This window comes from Cyphomyrmex costatus, unplaced genomic scaffold (assembly GCF_001594065.2).
Source record: "Cyphomyrmex costatus isolate MS0001 unplaced genomic scaffold, Ccosl1.0 scaffold193, whole genome shotgun sequence".
Classification (NCBI taxonomy): Eukaryota; Metazoa; Arthropoda; class Insecta; order Hymenoptera; family Formicidae; genus Cyphomyrmex; species Cyphomyrmex costatus.
This window is the reverse complement of record NW_017275965.1, coordinates 1,534,834-1,550,449: the sequence shown is the minus strand read 5'-3', so window position 1 is coordinate 1,550,449 and position 15,616 is coordinate 1,534,834. Positions and strand designations below refer to the sequence as shown.

General features: G+C 33.5%; 2 protein-coding genes across 2 annotated transcripts; one reads left to right on the top strand and one right to left on the bottom strand.

The window, feature by feature from the left end:
• Positions 1 to 585: 585 nt before the first annotated feature.
• On the bottom strand, positions 586 to 2,794 carry LOC108772850 (mannose-P-dolichol utilization defect 1 protein homolog). The gene is made up of 5 exons (XM_018538487.1): positions 2,613 to 2,794; positions 2,202 to 2,267; positions 1,434 to 1,566; positions 1,125 to 1,329; positions 586 to 1,017 (listed from the first exon to the last, which is right to left on the bottom strand). Exons 1-5 carry the CDS (start codon positions 2,698 to 2,700, stop codon positions 772 to 774), a joined length of 738 nt encoding a protein of 245 aa, XP_018393989.1. The 5' UTR covers positions 2,701 to 2,794; the 3' UTR covers positions 586 to 771.
• Positions 2,795 to 4,441: 1,647 nt separating this feature from the next.
• LOC108772950 (tubulin glycylase 3A) lies at positions 4,442 to 15,392 on the top strand. The gene is made up of 22 exons (XM_018538627.1): positions 4,442 to 4,735; positions 6,622 to 6,900; positions 6,987 to 7,199; positions 7,392 to 7,612; positions 8,074 to 8,201; positions 8,329 to 8,602; positions 8,681 to 8,894; positions 9,000 to 9,090; positions 9,396 to 9,566; positions 9,720 to 9,973; positions 10,059 to 10,252; positions 10,326 to 10,595; positions 10,815 to 11,015; positions 11,110 to 11,326; positions 12,985 to 13,115; positions 13,576 to 13,751; positions 13,810 to 13,948; positions 14,061 to 14,274; positions 14,364 to 14,454; positions 14,524 to 14,694; positions 14,764 to 15,020; positions 15,101 to 15,392. Exons 2-22 carry the CDS (start codon positions 6,747 to 6,749, stop codon positions 15,262 to 15,264), a joined length of 3,945 nt encoding a protein of 1,314 aa, XP_018394129.1. The 5' UTR covers positions 4,442 to 4,735; positions 6,622 to 6,746; the 3' UTR covers positions 15,265 to 15,392.
• Positions 15,393 to 15,616: the final 224 nt, after the last annotated feature.

Sequence of the window (15,616 nt, the reverse complement as noted above, 5' to 3'; positions counted from 1 at the left end):
GAAGTGCGGACAGAAAATTCCTTTTATATAAAATCGCCATGTATGTCGACAACTACCTTGCATTTTAAAATTCAATGAATAACAAAGAGAGAACAATATTTATCTCTCAATAGGAAAACCACACACACACTTAAATTATATTAAGACAATCTTGAAATAATATATACTTTTTGTTGCAAACTGTGCTACTCAAGGAATTGAAATGGAATAAGTCACTTTTTGGAATAGCCATCAACAATATAATAATTTAATATATAAACGATACGCTCGCTAACAATCGAAAATTTGTAATAAACAATTATTGCACAGCAAAAGTACAAAAAATACTTCTTATTTTACAACTTGTAAAATAAGTACAACATACATTATATCCTGTTTATAATGGAAAAATTTAACAAACTTGCTGAGGAACGCATTTAATAATAATTCAGTCTTATCTAATTGTGTATACTTAATAAGTGACATTTTACAATATATTGCCATTTTTTATATCTTTTAATTAAAATAAGTAAATATTCCCACTTTTGGTTGCAAAATTATATTATTATAACTGTAAATTATATCTATGCATAATATTATTCCTGCAAAAATTTATTCCTTGTAGAAAGTGATTCTCAAGCCTTCGTCACATTGGCTTTGTGAAATATGTATATCTTCGTACATATGTATTATAAATGTATAATGAAATTTTATCGCAACCATACATTATTTATTATTAGCCTATTGTGTAAATCATCACTCATACGATATATATAAACATTCTAATTTCTTTCACTGACTTTTCTTCTGGATCTTTTCTTTGCTCTTTACATCCACATTCCAGTAGTAAAGAAGCTGTATTACTATAATAGCATTTGCTAAAGTGGAACACACATACATCATTATCATAGTGGTATCACCAGTTTCTTGAATAGAAGTAAAAATTCTGGCAAGAGAACCAAAGAATAGCAAAAAACATGTTGGTGCCGATAATTGGCCGGTACTTCCATTAGTATAATTTGTATAAGCTTGCATAAACTGTAATCCCATATAAAATCATGAATTAATATATTTGCAATACATGTGTGTAATAAGAATAATAAATTCTCAAAAGTAGTTATAGTTTTGATAATCCAATTCCTTACTTTACTTATAAGAACAATGGGTATATTCATTGCTTGACATGCCCAGAGAATATTGATAGGCACTAATCCACTATTAGCTGCAGAAATCACTGCTATATAAGTAGAAAGGAAAAAAGTCGCTTTTGCTGTATCTCCATTATAATGCATTACTAGAATTGCGATCATCAAGGTTTGAAGCCCTAAAAATACTCCATCCCCCCAGGCACTGAAATTAATATCATTAACAACAATAAATGTGTATGTAAACAGAAAATTCTATATGTATGTTCTTACATATGTACACAACATTTGTGTTTAAAAATTATTCACCTAAATGGAAATCTACTGCAGAAACTGTAGGAAGACATCGCAGTAATAGCGAATAAATCCAATAATATACTAAAGATGTTAATTCCATCACCACTTTTATTTTTTAGAAGTTTTAAAATTTGAGGCACTTTCACTAAAAAGAAAATAACAGTATAGTTGGATAAGGCCTAAGATAACATTTTTAGATAAAACATTAGATAAGAATACAGAGATAAGAGTACATTAGATTAAATATAAAATAAAAGTAATTATAAGGTAAATATAAAATGTTATAGTTATAATTAAATAATATTTAGAACGTTATTTCTCACTTTGGATAAATATTGCGAAGAATATTACTACGTCGACCCGCCATCAGAGGTCTATCGATATTCGCAAGTTCTCGCAAGTGCTGAGACACGCGTATATCTCTTTATATAGAATCTCGATTTAATAACTTACACCGGCGTCTAAGGTAGGCTTCCACTACAATACCTTACTGATGAGTCCAGTAGTGGAAGCCGGGACGAAACGCCAAACATTACGTGATATTCTTCGCAATATAGAATATTAGAATATATTATCAGATTTAGATTGACTCTTATTCGCCATTCTCAACGTATTAATTATTGTAAATAATATTTACAATAATAACATATAAAAAGTTATGTATCATTTTTTTACAAGAATTATATATAAGATTGTAATTGTTAAATAAAATAATTCAATTTATATATTTTCAAAGCAACATGAAATAAATATCTTTATACTTAAAAATGATGTACTAACCGATCAAGGAACCTCCGATGATGCCCAGTCCTAGAGCTTTGCTCAATGTTGTCTTGAAACATCCAACTGAAATATTTTCAAGTCAATCATGCTTTATCTCCTTGTATGTGCAATTATATGTGTTCATTAAAAAATTCATTTTTAATCTCGACAATTTCATAACAAGTTACCAACCAAATTTAAGTTTGTCACATATGCAAAATAGTCAAACATCGCGCAACAATGTCTAAAATTACATATACAAAACAAATGACTTAACAAGATTAATTAGTCACTCACTCGAGCATTATTTTAAATTTTAAATGTCGGAATCATTTATTACTGCTTACATGTCGGAAATAAAATGTCACCGAGGAATTTTAGAACAGCTCGCGATAAAAATAATATGTAATACTATCAGGGCGAACATACCGTGGAAAAAATTGAACTTATTAAAGTACTCCTTCATGCATTCCTGAGTAAATAACAATAACGTCGCTTTTCTGATATATTGTGCCATATTGTCACAATCTCTTCTGTCTTCATCGACTTCAATGTACTATCTCGCGATGTAAATGCACATGGAATGTAACAGAAGCCTCAGATCCGAAAGATCTTCCGTGAATAAATAATTGCCGTCTTAAAAAACCGGTTACAAAGCAGAAAACTAAACGCAAATCCAATGCCAAGATTGCTAAGTGCCAACTCATATCATTTTATCATTGACGTTCACGACATCAATAGTAACGTTTATTAATTACGTACCATAAATTTGAGTGACTCGGATGGTAATATAGGAGGTATCAGTAAAATCAACATGAAAAAAATTAACAGATTGCTTACTTCGATAAATATAAATACTAAATAAACATCTTATTTATTCTAATTTAATATATATAAGTTGATTATTACTTTTAGCTATATTAATGATAAAAATAATGAAATCGTGTTGATCATTTATGAAACAAATATAGCAAATTAACAATTTAAAATATAAAATTATTGAAAGTATACTAATTTATTTTTCATGATACAAATAGACAATAACTTTTACCATAGTAATTCACACTGTATAAGTAGTTTTGCTCGTTGAGTTCAGAGGTGCTAGTGTCCAATGTTCAAATATGGCGACGCTTTGTAATATTGTAATGGTGCATTTTGATTACATAAGATGTACTTATTTGGGAAGTTGTTGTTATTAGCATTAATTATATCATTCTATCCTTGTTTTATTGATAAATGGCGGAAATAAAATTATATATTAGCGTTAATAGCGTCTCCTCGATACACCTATATATTGTTGAATCGATGAGAATATTAAATAAATATTATTTTATTAAATAGATATTATTTATTAGTAATATCGATATAAGAACGCGTGTATTGTTTCAAGAAAAGCAGATATCTAAAAGGCATACAAGACAAAATTAATTTATTATCTATTTATATATACCTAATAATTAATTATACTACACCGTACCTAATATATACACATATATAAGTAGATTTAATTAAAATTTTAATATATTAATATCGAATTACTTTTAAATTTAAAAAAAATGCCAAAATCAGGAGAGACTAAATACGATATCTCTTAATGTACATTATATTTTCTTAATGAAAGTAGCAATATAATATACATACAATTAATATAAAAATAGCAAAATATAATAATTAAAAAAAAGTGTAACGAAAATAGATGTTACGAAACTTTATCACAATTTATTTTTATAAGCGGAAAGTTTGCGAATACAATTTTTGAAGAACCGCGCCGTCATAGTTGGAGAACGCGATATTTTTATTACCATGCGCCAAAGGTCGCGCAACCTTGACATTCACTCAGTATAAATAATAATATATGTATATACTTGTAAATTGAATAAGTAGATAATATCTCAATGGCATAATTATGTGTGTGTTAACACACGCCGTGAAAGAAATGTATGCATTGAAAAATGAGTTTAGGTAACGAAAGAAAATTAAAGAAAGATCCACGTAACGATACGATGACATACATACGTACGTGACATTTTCAAACAGTAACTTTTGAATTCACTTTACTTTTTTTTTAATATAGAACATCATTATTTTACGGTAATTATTTCTTAGAAATTTGTTTATGTTTATATGTATAATATACGTATCTACACATATACGATTATTCTCACCATATAAGCGATATGATACGCAATCGGCAACTTCATCTTTTACTACCGCCAAAATGCTGTCCGTCAGCAACAGTAACATGTCAACCACACGGATCTTTCGTGTCCCTTCATTCTATTAATATTTCGTTGAGCAAATTCCAAAATTTCAAAGTATATTGTTGGAAATCACGCGCTCGCGCGCACCTTATCTCACACGCGATCAACGCTAAATTTAGCCGTCAGAGACGGAATTTGGCCAGTTGCCGAAAATAGGCCGGTTATCAAACCGAGATCGAGATTCATCCCCCTCCCGCCCTCTCGTAATTAACGATACCAGGCCGAGTGAACGATTCATCAGAGGCTACCACCTGCCGCGACTTCTCTACGCGGTCACGGAGATGCAGCCGTGTAAGTAGGTCAGAGTGCATGCAAAGTTGAGGAACGAAGTGTGGTCCGATTAACCACGTGATCACTTTGACTTCCTCGCCTATATTCTAACGGAGGTCGCACGGGGGTTATGCCGCGGGGGTGCGCGGAGGTGCCTGGTACGCTCTTCGTTGCGCTTAACTACCACCCCGCAAGGCTCACGTGTTCAGGAACGTTTCGTTCGCTATTATTACCCAGGTTAACGCAATCGTTCACCTTGTTCGTTGTACGTATACGCATCCCCTAAGTAACAATTAGAAAACACTCAAGAGCACGCTTTATCATACCTTACGGAAATCCAATTTAATACTGAAAGATAACAGTTCAATTACTTGCTTTGAATGTTAAAAATACTGAACAACGATTCTCTTAATATATATATTCAAAATAATTTATTAATTATTTTATTAGTCAATAACGATTTATTTTATTTTTAATAGTAAATTTTTCTACAAATGTATTAGTTTCGTTTATATAATAATTTCCGAATTGTAACTTTATAGTTTAATAATATTTGGATGTGTTTTGTTAGAGATAAAAATTACTAAGAAAACCAATAAAGGTCAATGTTTTCCTCCACTAGTCTTGCAAGTTTTTCACTTGAATAAAGAATGAAAATGTAGTACTATATAATTAATTATAAGTGGCATTATCAATTTATTACTGTATTAAGTTCTATACTATTAAGTATTAAGTTTGTGTGAGGACAGTGAAAACCATCTTTGGAAACTATTTTTAGTTTCATCAAGATTGCTCTCAAATAAAAATTATTTTCTAATACATTAGAATTACTGTTTTACAAGAAAAAAATGGACGATCTTATAAAGATTCTGTTACAATATAATTAAGTCAGTGCAAAACAAAGAGTTTCCTATAGATCGAACGTTTTCTTCAGTTAGTCTAAGCCGATTGGTGCCTTTTTAATGGCTCGGGGGAGAAGCAAGGGAGATTTCATTAAACGATTTCCTCGGTATCAGAGCGATCTTATTGTTTCGATAAGGGGCGCCTTAAAACACCCCTGAGGCGCGCGCCTGCGAAATATCAGATTCTACCACCTAACTCGCGTGTATCCACATCGTCGTCGTTCAGTCTTGCCTCCACTTCCATCCGGGAGTGTATTTCATCTTCACCCGAATAGTCTACCGCGCGACTAGTTCTTCACTTCTCGACTTCAAATCCTCGACGCAACGATCATTAGACGGTCTGTCTTGCGCAAATAAGTACATTTACTCTTTGATATCTGCAAAGGATGTATTTATCGGGAGAGCAACGAGGATTCAACAGGTATCAGAAGTGGCGCAGTGAGCTTCGTTACGAGCTACTGAGTTTTATTAAAAATTAAGCACATGCTCTTCGCGTCGTTCGCATTAAATTCTATTTTTGAGACACGTTCGGATTCTCATCCGAGTGTTCCCTGAGGTATTTTACTAACCTTGTTTAATTTTTAGTGAACAGCAAAGTTAAAAGAATACATACGTAGGTGGTACTCAGGTGGAAAGCCGAACAAGAGTCTGGAATTTTTCTACACTAAACATTAATTCTTATTACATATGGTTGAGTCATTTGTGTTCTGTATATTTTTTTTCTTTGAAATACTTGCCACAAATAATTTTATATAACTTTCCTATATACAATTTTTTTAATACACAATCTTACAAAACTTTCTAAAGATATCAAAGTACAATTACACTAAAGATCACTTAATAATTTTTTAAAAGTGATGAAGATTAACACGAACGACTCATCGTCTATAGTATAGGATTGGAAAATTTTAAGGATTCATTTTTTTAAAGATTATTTTTGGAAATAATACGTATCTTCAGAGCTGATCTGACAAATTGTAAATGTAAATATATTCGCGAAAGCAGTTTCAGATTAAAATAACAGCGCTTCCTTTGAGTACATCTTTTATCGAAATCTATTGAAGCCATGAAGAACACGTGAAAATTATCAGAACGCATTTCCGCGGGAAGCTGTGCGGTAAGTCCGCTACATGAATGCCAAGGATGGGTCCTCTTCAAATCTCGGAAGTTCAAGCGAAGACAAGAAAGACAAGAAAGAAAACGTCGAGAATGAAGATGAAAATCCCGGAGAGGAAGTGGTGACAAAGACGGATGCGACAGATTGTGATACCAAATCTCTCAAAGGTTTGATATATTTATAATTACTCAAGATCGAATAAGCATATAAGTAATATGTTATAATCGTATATCGTTTGTAACTTTTGTTAAAGAGGAACCAGACTGTCTGGAAAACAAATGTGAGTCGTCTTTAGAACTGCCTTTAGAACCAACCCTTCACGAGCGATTCTTGCGTATTAAGCAAACCGTGAAGGACGCTATAGCTGCCCATCATACTTTTATGATTTACGGCAAGTCACGGGTCATTCGCGATTGCATGTTGAAACGAGGATGGTGTGAGAAGTTTTATCGCAGGAACAGCGGCGGTAATAAATCACGTACAACTTTATAATTACTCTAATTAATGATTTTAGTTTTTTTTTTCAAGTGCAGCAAGGTGCAGCATTCTTCTACGTTGCAGTTTGAGCATTGTCACTCACTTCATCTAGTCAGAAATTATTTGATTAATTATTTCTCAGTAAAGTATATCTTTGAATTGAAGATAACAATAATTTCAGGTGATCAACATTTCAACGTTGATTCTAATCCAGTGCTTTTACTGGCTGGTATTGGTGATCTAAAGGATCAGCAAAGCGAACGTTTATTAATGTCGAGAATGCTCGCCAATCACACCGTCGACTTCCTGTGGAATACTGGGTCCGACTGGCCCGGATGGCCTGCCCAAGATAATAAAACTACTGTGTTCAATCGATATTGTCGAGCTGGCTTTACATCTAAGGTATCACACTGATCACACACACACACACACACATCCGTGCGTTAAATATTTTTAACTTTGATGAGAATTATTAATTTTTACACTCAAAAAGAAGCGGTAGCAACCATAAATGTGACAATAATATACACGTTTTATATATAGAATTAATGTATGTAGTTGAATAAACTATTTTATAGTTACAAAATAATAATAAGTATGTTGTCACCTTTACAGTTTCAACTTCTGATTTTTTAGTGAAATTCACGCATAACGTAAAACAATAATTTTTTAAATATTAACAGAAGACTATCTGCGAATAATTTCTCTCGAAAGGGATTGGCGAGCTTGACCTTGTAAAATTATTTTCTTTTTAAGCATAAAGATTGTTTGTAGAGATTGACGAGAATGCACGCTTTTCACGAGCGTGACGGCGATTATTAAGGATAAAGTTGCATGTTCTTCTTTGAAAATCAATTATTCAGGTGGGATTGTGTTCAAGCGTCAGGCAAATGCATTGGTATTACGAAGCTGGAGTGGCTAACACTTTGTTTCCACGTTGCTACAACATATGTCAGAGCGACCAGATGCACGCTTTCGTCGAGGACTTTCGGTGAGAGTTTGCCGATGACTTAAGAAAAGAAAAACTACTTTTTACTACACGTCATCCAAATCATAGAAACATTTAATACACATAATTGTTGATAATAAAAAAAATCTAATCGATAACGCTTCATTAGACTCACAGGCTGTCTGAGTCTCTTAAAATGGTTGGTGGACAGAGTCAACGCCGAGGACGAAGACGTTGTGCGTTCACCAACCGGCACAGTGCCTCTCAAAGCCCTCGACTTCGCGATTAAGAGATGTAGCGATTATATCAGCGCTCAATCACACGAGGACATTGATCAGGAGGGTGAAAAGGTCTGGTCTCATCAATGGGATCAATTTATCAGTTGGTATTATCAGATCGTTCGTGATCAAGCTCTCTTCGTTCGCACTAACGTGCCCTTCAATGTGAGATATTTACTAGCAAATTACTTACTAATAAGCATACTTTTTTATCATATAAAAATATGTCGTACTTGTCAACAGAAATATATTCTGGCTTCGAAGCACGTATTAAAGAAGATGAGAAAGTATTGGCCGCAGATTGACATGGACGGTGTCATGAACATGTGGATCCTAAAACCTGGGAACAAGAGTCGGGGACGCGGTATTGTTCTGATGAACAAGCTGGAGGACGTAGTAGCGAAAGTAAATCCAACAGGCAAACCGGACACGCGATATGTCGTGCAGAAATATATCGGTAATAAGACTTTCGGATTAATAATTTCAACGGAACGCTAGCTGATTAATGCAGGTGTTTGCTTTTCATTCGTTCAGTTAAAAATAGTCTGATTATTTCTGTTAGAACGGCCGTTACTGATTCATAACACAAAATTCGACATAAGGCAATGGTTCATAGTGACGTGCGCTCAACCTTTAACTCTCTGGATGTATAAGTACGCAAGTATATCAAGAATTTTATAAGTCACGACATATTGTATCATTGCTCACGCTAGAACAATTAACAAGCACAATAGCGACTCAACCGTATAAGAAATGATAGTTTTAAAAGTAGGGTAATAATCAATTTATGCCTCGTTGACATTAAAGCGCGCAATTCTGTTCCCTGGTAGCCAAACTTGCGGATATAAATATCCACAGACAGTATACACAACACAATGCTATCTGCATTTAATTATCGCTAATAAAATAGCAGCCAAGGCAAAAAGACGTTTCGTCGAGCTTATTGCTTGTTTAACAGAGAAAGCTATCTTCGTTTTTGCTCGCAAAAGTTCAGTCTGGATGATTTTCACGAGTCGATTCACCTGTGCAATCACGCGATTCAATGCAAATACAATAACTGTGGCGACAGGGACTCTGCTCTACCCGCGGACAATATGTGGGACGCAACAACATTCAAAGAGTTTCTCAGGTATGATTTACGTCACATTGTATATATAAAGAATCACGTATTTTTTCAAAATTTCTGTTATGTAATTCTAAGTATCCTTTATGCACATTTAGATTTTTTTTTTAAATAAAGCAATATGCAAGAATAATGAAATCTGATGATGATTCTCTTTAGATCTCAGGGTCATGCTGATGCATGGGATGAACAGATCTATCCAGGAATGAAGCAAGGTCTGGTAGGCTCGTTATTGGCTAGTCAAGAGGCTATGGATCGACGGAAAAATAGTTTCGAATTGTACGGTGCTGATTTTATGGTCATGGAGGACTTTTCCGTGTGGCTGATCGAGATCAATAGTCATCCGGACATGAGCTACTCCACCAGTGTTACTACGCGATTGTGCCGACAAGTGATGGAAAATACCCTTAAAGGTAATTAACCATCTAATCTAAACATTACTATATTATTTTCCTTTGTTGCACAGTTGTGGTAAAAATTATATTTTTGCTGGTATAGTCGTAGTAGATTTTCGAGAAGATAAAAATGCGGATACTGGAGACTTTGAGTTAGCATATAAGCAAAGAATGCCGAGTTGCCAACCGTACTTGGGCGCAGCTCTGTCGCTTCAGGGTACTCGTATCACCACCTGCGAGAAGAAATCGAGTCTGTATCAAGATTCCAAATCCAGCTTAGTAGCAAGATCTCCGATGGTGAGTTAAACAAAGATGAGAAATAACATAGCATTGCTAGATTGAGAATCGAATTTGATTTATCCATCGACAGACGAAAAAGAAGTCGATGGTACATAGCAACATTGGGCCAGTGATCGTCGATCTCATCGAGGAATTGGAGATACAGCTCGACCAAGAGTTGTATTCTTATTACAACACCGATTCGCCTAAATCGAGATCAGCACTTCCAGCGACTGCACCAACAAAGCCTTTAAAGGCAATTTCTGACGAGAAAATAGAAACTATGACAAAAAGTACTTCAGCAGGTACAACGTCTATCAACAAAACGAAATCACCAACTCCATCCAAGACTAACGTCCAGGTAATTATTATTTAAAAAGAAATTGGTATCGTCTCCAAAATTAATGATTATTCAAAAATTGCTATTATCCAAGCAGTAAGTAAAAAATGACGTTAAAATAAATCGTACTCGAATGGTGACTTTTAATAACCATTTTGAAAGCCATTTTGACGTCATCGTGATTTCTCGTTTTGCTTGATTAATATAAGTATTAATACTTAATCTTATATGTCTATATAGAACCACACTAAATCTTCGAATAACGGAAAAAGATCTTCACATAAATCGACACGAAAGTTACGCATGTCCACCAGCACTGCAAACAGCAAACTGGATACATCTCCGAGACAAACGTTGATCTCGAAAATTATGGCTCTTCAGGAGCAATCAGCGAACGAGACGCCGAAATCGGAGAAACTGTCGAGAAAAAATGAGGACAAGGTTTATTATTTTAATACAAATTTTTCGTCATTAAATGCTTACATTAAAAAGGAATTAGCAAATATTTCTTTTTACCCATTTCTTTACTTATTAGATTATTAAAACCGCCATGCGAGACGCCGTGAAGAAGTACAAAAGAAACGTGACTGTTCGGCCAGAAGTATCGCCACTGCCTTCTCTACTTACACCGCCAACTGCGAAAGTCACACCCGTGTCGAAGAGCAAAAGTCGCAGCTTTCCTAAGAAACAAACGCACCATAAAAAAAATAAAATTTTAACCGATATCTCCGATATGTATGCTATCGGTTTAAGCCTAACCAAATAATCGAAAACAATCTGTCAGTCACTCGTTGCTCGTTATTTTTCTCTTTATTGTTGATCAATTCTCTAATTCTATCTACAAGTGATATATGTATACAACTAATAAATGTTACCATTATACCACTAACAATCGATTTTACTTCCATTAGTATAAAAAACAATTTAGGATATATAGTTTTATCGAACAAAAAAGAAACAAAAACAGTCCTTCGAGCAATCGAGATAAATTCATTACAATCTCGATTTCATTTGTAAATTTAAATTTACATACATTGCAAAATTTTCAGTCTAATAATACTAAAATGTTCCCACAGAAAAAGAAAATTTTTGCTAATGTTAGCGCACTCGATTGTAAAAAAGATAATACAAAGAAACACATAAGAAATAAATGCGTGAAGAAAAAGGTTAAAAAATTTACTCAGACAACAAATAAAAAAGACGAAAAGATTTTTCCTCCCAAAGGTCGAGCAGAATGCCCGGATTTTAAGCATCCTTATTTAGAAAAATGCAAAGAACAAGAAAGAAAATTATCTACTACGTTCTCGAAAGATCAAAAGTATGAGATAGATAATATTCAAAAGCCAGTCTTTTAAAATCCTGCGGTAGAGAAATATCTGAACGAATCAATGACGAAAACATTGAACGTATATAAGAATTACGATGATAAATGAAAAGATTTAACCGACTAAAACATAATATCTTTCTAAGAAGGCTTTTTAAAAAGAAATTTAAGAAGACACTAGATACGTATCTTCGATCGTGATGACGCGTTTGTTGGTCGTGAGTGAAGATTCACGTCATGAAATATGAATATAGGTCGAGTCACACAATAATCGATAAAAACGAAAGCAGTAAATTGTTGCTTTTTTCGTAGTAAATTGTCAAAAGATCAAAATTTTCATATATAAAAGAATATTCAAACAAAAAATTAAAAGCGTAATTTTTACAACTTTAAAATTTAAACATAAAATGCAGTGCGACAATGATAATTCGGTAGTTTGCACTGACAGTCAATCTAAATGGCAGATAATTTTATCCTCAAAAAATTGCACGATCAAAAAACATTTCGAAGGTTGGCAGGTAGACAGATGTTAACAGAGTTCTTTATAAATATATTCACTACAAATCTTTATGATTTATTTTACTATTATATTAGCAACGTCACTTCATAAAATTGTAGATATGTCCAAAAGACGTCAACGAGGATGAAAAAAATATGCAATTAATTTTAACGGTTCCAAATATGAAGATTAATTCACAATGTGCATCCGAGACAATAAAAACCGCGGATGCTGAGATTTGTTGCAATCGCGAGGATCTCAAAGAATTGTTAGGGACGGATAAAGAGAGCGATCGGGAAAACGGAAACATAATATTGACGGATTACTTGAAATTAATAACAAACGATGAAGCCAGAATAAATCTTTTACTGAAAATTTTAACGAAAGCCGTGGATGAGCATAAATGCTATGTGATTTGCGGCACGTTCCCGGTGCTAAGGAAACCATTGACGAATAGAGGCTGGATCGAGAAACGAGCCATTAGGAAAATGATATCAATACCTCCTAATGCGTACGAAGGTCATATTTTTTTACCTTAATTTGTCATCAATTATCAAAATTTGAAAGTCGATGTCTTCTTTTTCCAGATGGTTTACAGCAGATAGAAAAATTACTCCGAGTTCCTGCGGATTTTATATGGCATACGAATAAGAGACCTACTATAAGGACGGACAAGACTATTGTGAATAAATTTGCTGGTAGCTATTTTACATCCAAGGTAACGTAAAATATTACGATTCATAAATGTATATATGTCATGCATTGCAAAATATATATTTTTAAATAACAAAATGTTTTTAGGTTGACATGTGTAACAATTTGGAAAAAGCCTATTGGTTTTATGAAACCGGTGTATCTAATATACAATTTCCTCGATGCTACAATTTTTATCAAGTACGTAAATACTTGTAAAGTGAGTCAGGACAGGTGGTACAACCGGACAATTATTCTACAAGCAAAAATAAGTTGAAATGTAGAAAATGTTTCTATACGATGCGAATAAAAGTTTTATTCTGCATTTTTTACTTCTTGTATTACTTTTGCATATGGAATAACTTTCGGTTGTATCGTCCGGATATCCTGCAGACCCACTCTTTGTTATATGTATATGTAAATTACGACATTAAAATGTTAATATATACGTTACATTAGCTTATATTTATGAGTTGTTTGAACAGTCGGCGCAAATGGAGGAATTTATACAAGATTATTATATCACTGCATGTTTCGGGATTTTAAAATGGTTTACGTTACTCGCCAATTTGGTAGGACCGAAGAATACCTGGTCCCCGAATGGAACAATCCCTATAACTGTGATTTCGTTCGCCTTGGAACGCTGTGTAGAATATATAAGGTTGTAAGCAATATTACTGATATTGTATTATAAAAGTACTGGTGCAAAATATTTTTAGCATTCAAATACACGAGGACATAGACCGTACAGATCACGAATATACGCCTCTTTCTACCTGGGATCAATTTTTAGATTGGTATCATGATATAATATACAAGCGCATTGTATTGAAAGAAACCGACGAAGTTGACATAAATGTATGCAGAAATATTACAATGCGATTACCTTTTTTTAACGGCATTCTAAATTTATCCTAATGTACAACAATTTTAAAGGACAAATATGGTTAAAAAATTCTGGACATTACAGGAGCTTGTAGTATCTGTGAACGATATAGTAAAAGCAATGATAAAGTATCGACCGCAAAGTACGATCGATGGTATAAGAAATATATGGATTTTAAAACCGGGTGACGACAGTTTAGGACGCGGAATTGTTTTAAAAAGTTCTTTAGTTGATATCCTTGCCAAGGTAAATCAAGCAGCAAAAGAAAATATCGAGTATGTCGTGCAGAAATACATAGGCACGTATCATTTGCATTCAATGCGAAATATTTGTAGAATAAAGTTTCTGAGCGATATTATTCATCACATTTACAATTACAATTTGTAGAACGCCCACTGCTTGTTCATAAAACAAAAATAGACATCAGGCAATGGTTTCTAATAACGAGTACACAACCTCTTGTCGTATGGATATACAAGTACATTCAACATTTTTTTTCTTAATTTTATATTTGCATTGCAGAACTCTTAATAATTTAAATTATCAGGGATATTTTGATACGATTTGCCTCAAAAGATTTCACTCTCAATGATTTTCACGAGTCCATTCATCTGTGCAACACGACGGTACAGTTGAAGTATCGAAAGTTACGGAGATGCAATTCCGACTTACCTGAGCAACGTCACTGGAATCTTCAAGACTTCAAGGATTATCTTCAGTACTTTTTATGCTATCTCTTATAAAGATTTAAAAAGCTATTCAGTCAATCGACTAATTACTAATTTAGATCGCGCGGTCAAGAATTGGCTTGGGAAAAGATTATTAGGCCAGGAATAAAACAAAATCTAATAGGAGCACTTCTGGCGTCACAGGATAATATGATAAATCGTAAAAACAGCTTTCAATTGTATGGCGCTGATTTCGTAGTGGCCGATGATTTTTCGGTGTGGCTATTGGAAATAAATACAAACCCACGATTGCATCCGCCAAGCAGTGATGTTACCGCAAAACTCTATCCGGAAGTTATTGAAGACGCAATGAAAAGTACGCTGATTAAAATGAAAATATATTTACATATAAAGTTACATTATTATAAGTAGTATAATACGTTACAATATCTTTAGTAATCTTAGATCGGCGTAAAAACAAAAAAGCATATCAAGGAAAATTCGAATGTATCTACAAGCAACGTAATCCATTTTGCGGCGTCAATATTTTGGGACAAGGCGCGAGTCTCGGCATTCGCGGCAAGGGCTTATTTGTAACGCCGAAATTACCGACAACATAATACATAACCATATAAAGTTACATTGCCGAAATTCATTTGTTAAAAAGTCTATATTACAAAGAACTGTCTCAATTTCTATTATAATCCATTAAATATAACGCAAACAATTTCATATATTAGTATACAAATAAAATGTCATAAATTGCTATGTATCAGTGTAAAAAAGTTTTCTTTATTTTTTTATATTATGTTGCCTAGCGCAAGGTAAATGGAAGAATAATCGAAGGACAATGATTTATTAAAAACTTGTTTATGTTACAAATAACAATGCTATAAGTATACAATCCTGTATAGACAAAATGTTCTTCTTTTTCGGAACAATGCATACACATTATTACACAGTTAACGTAGA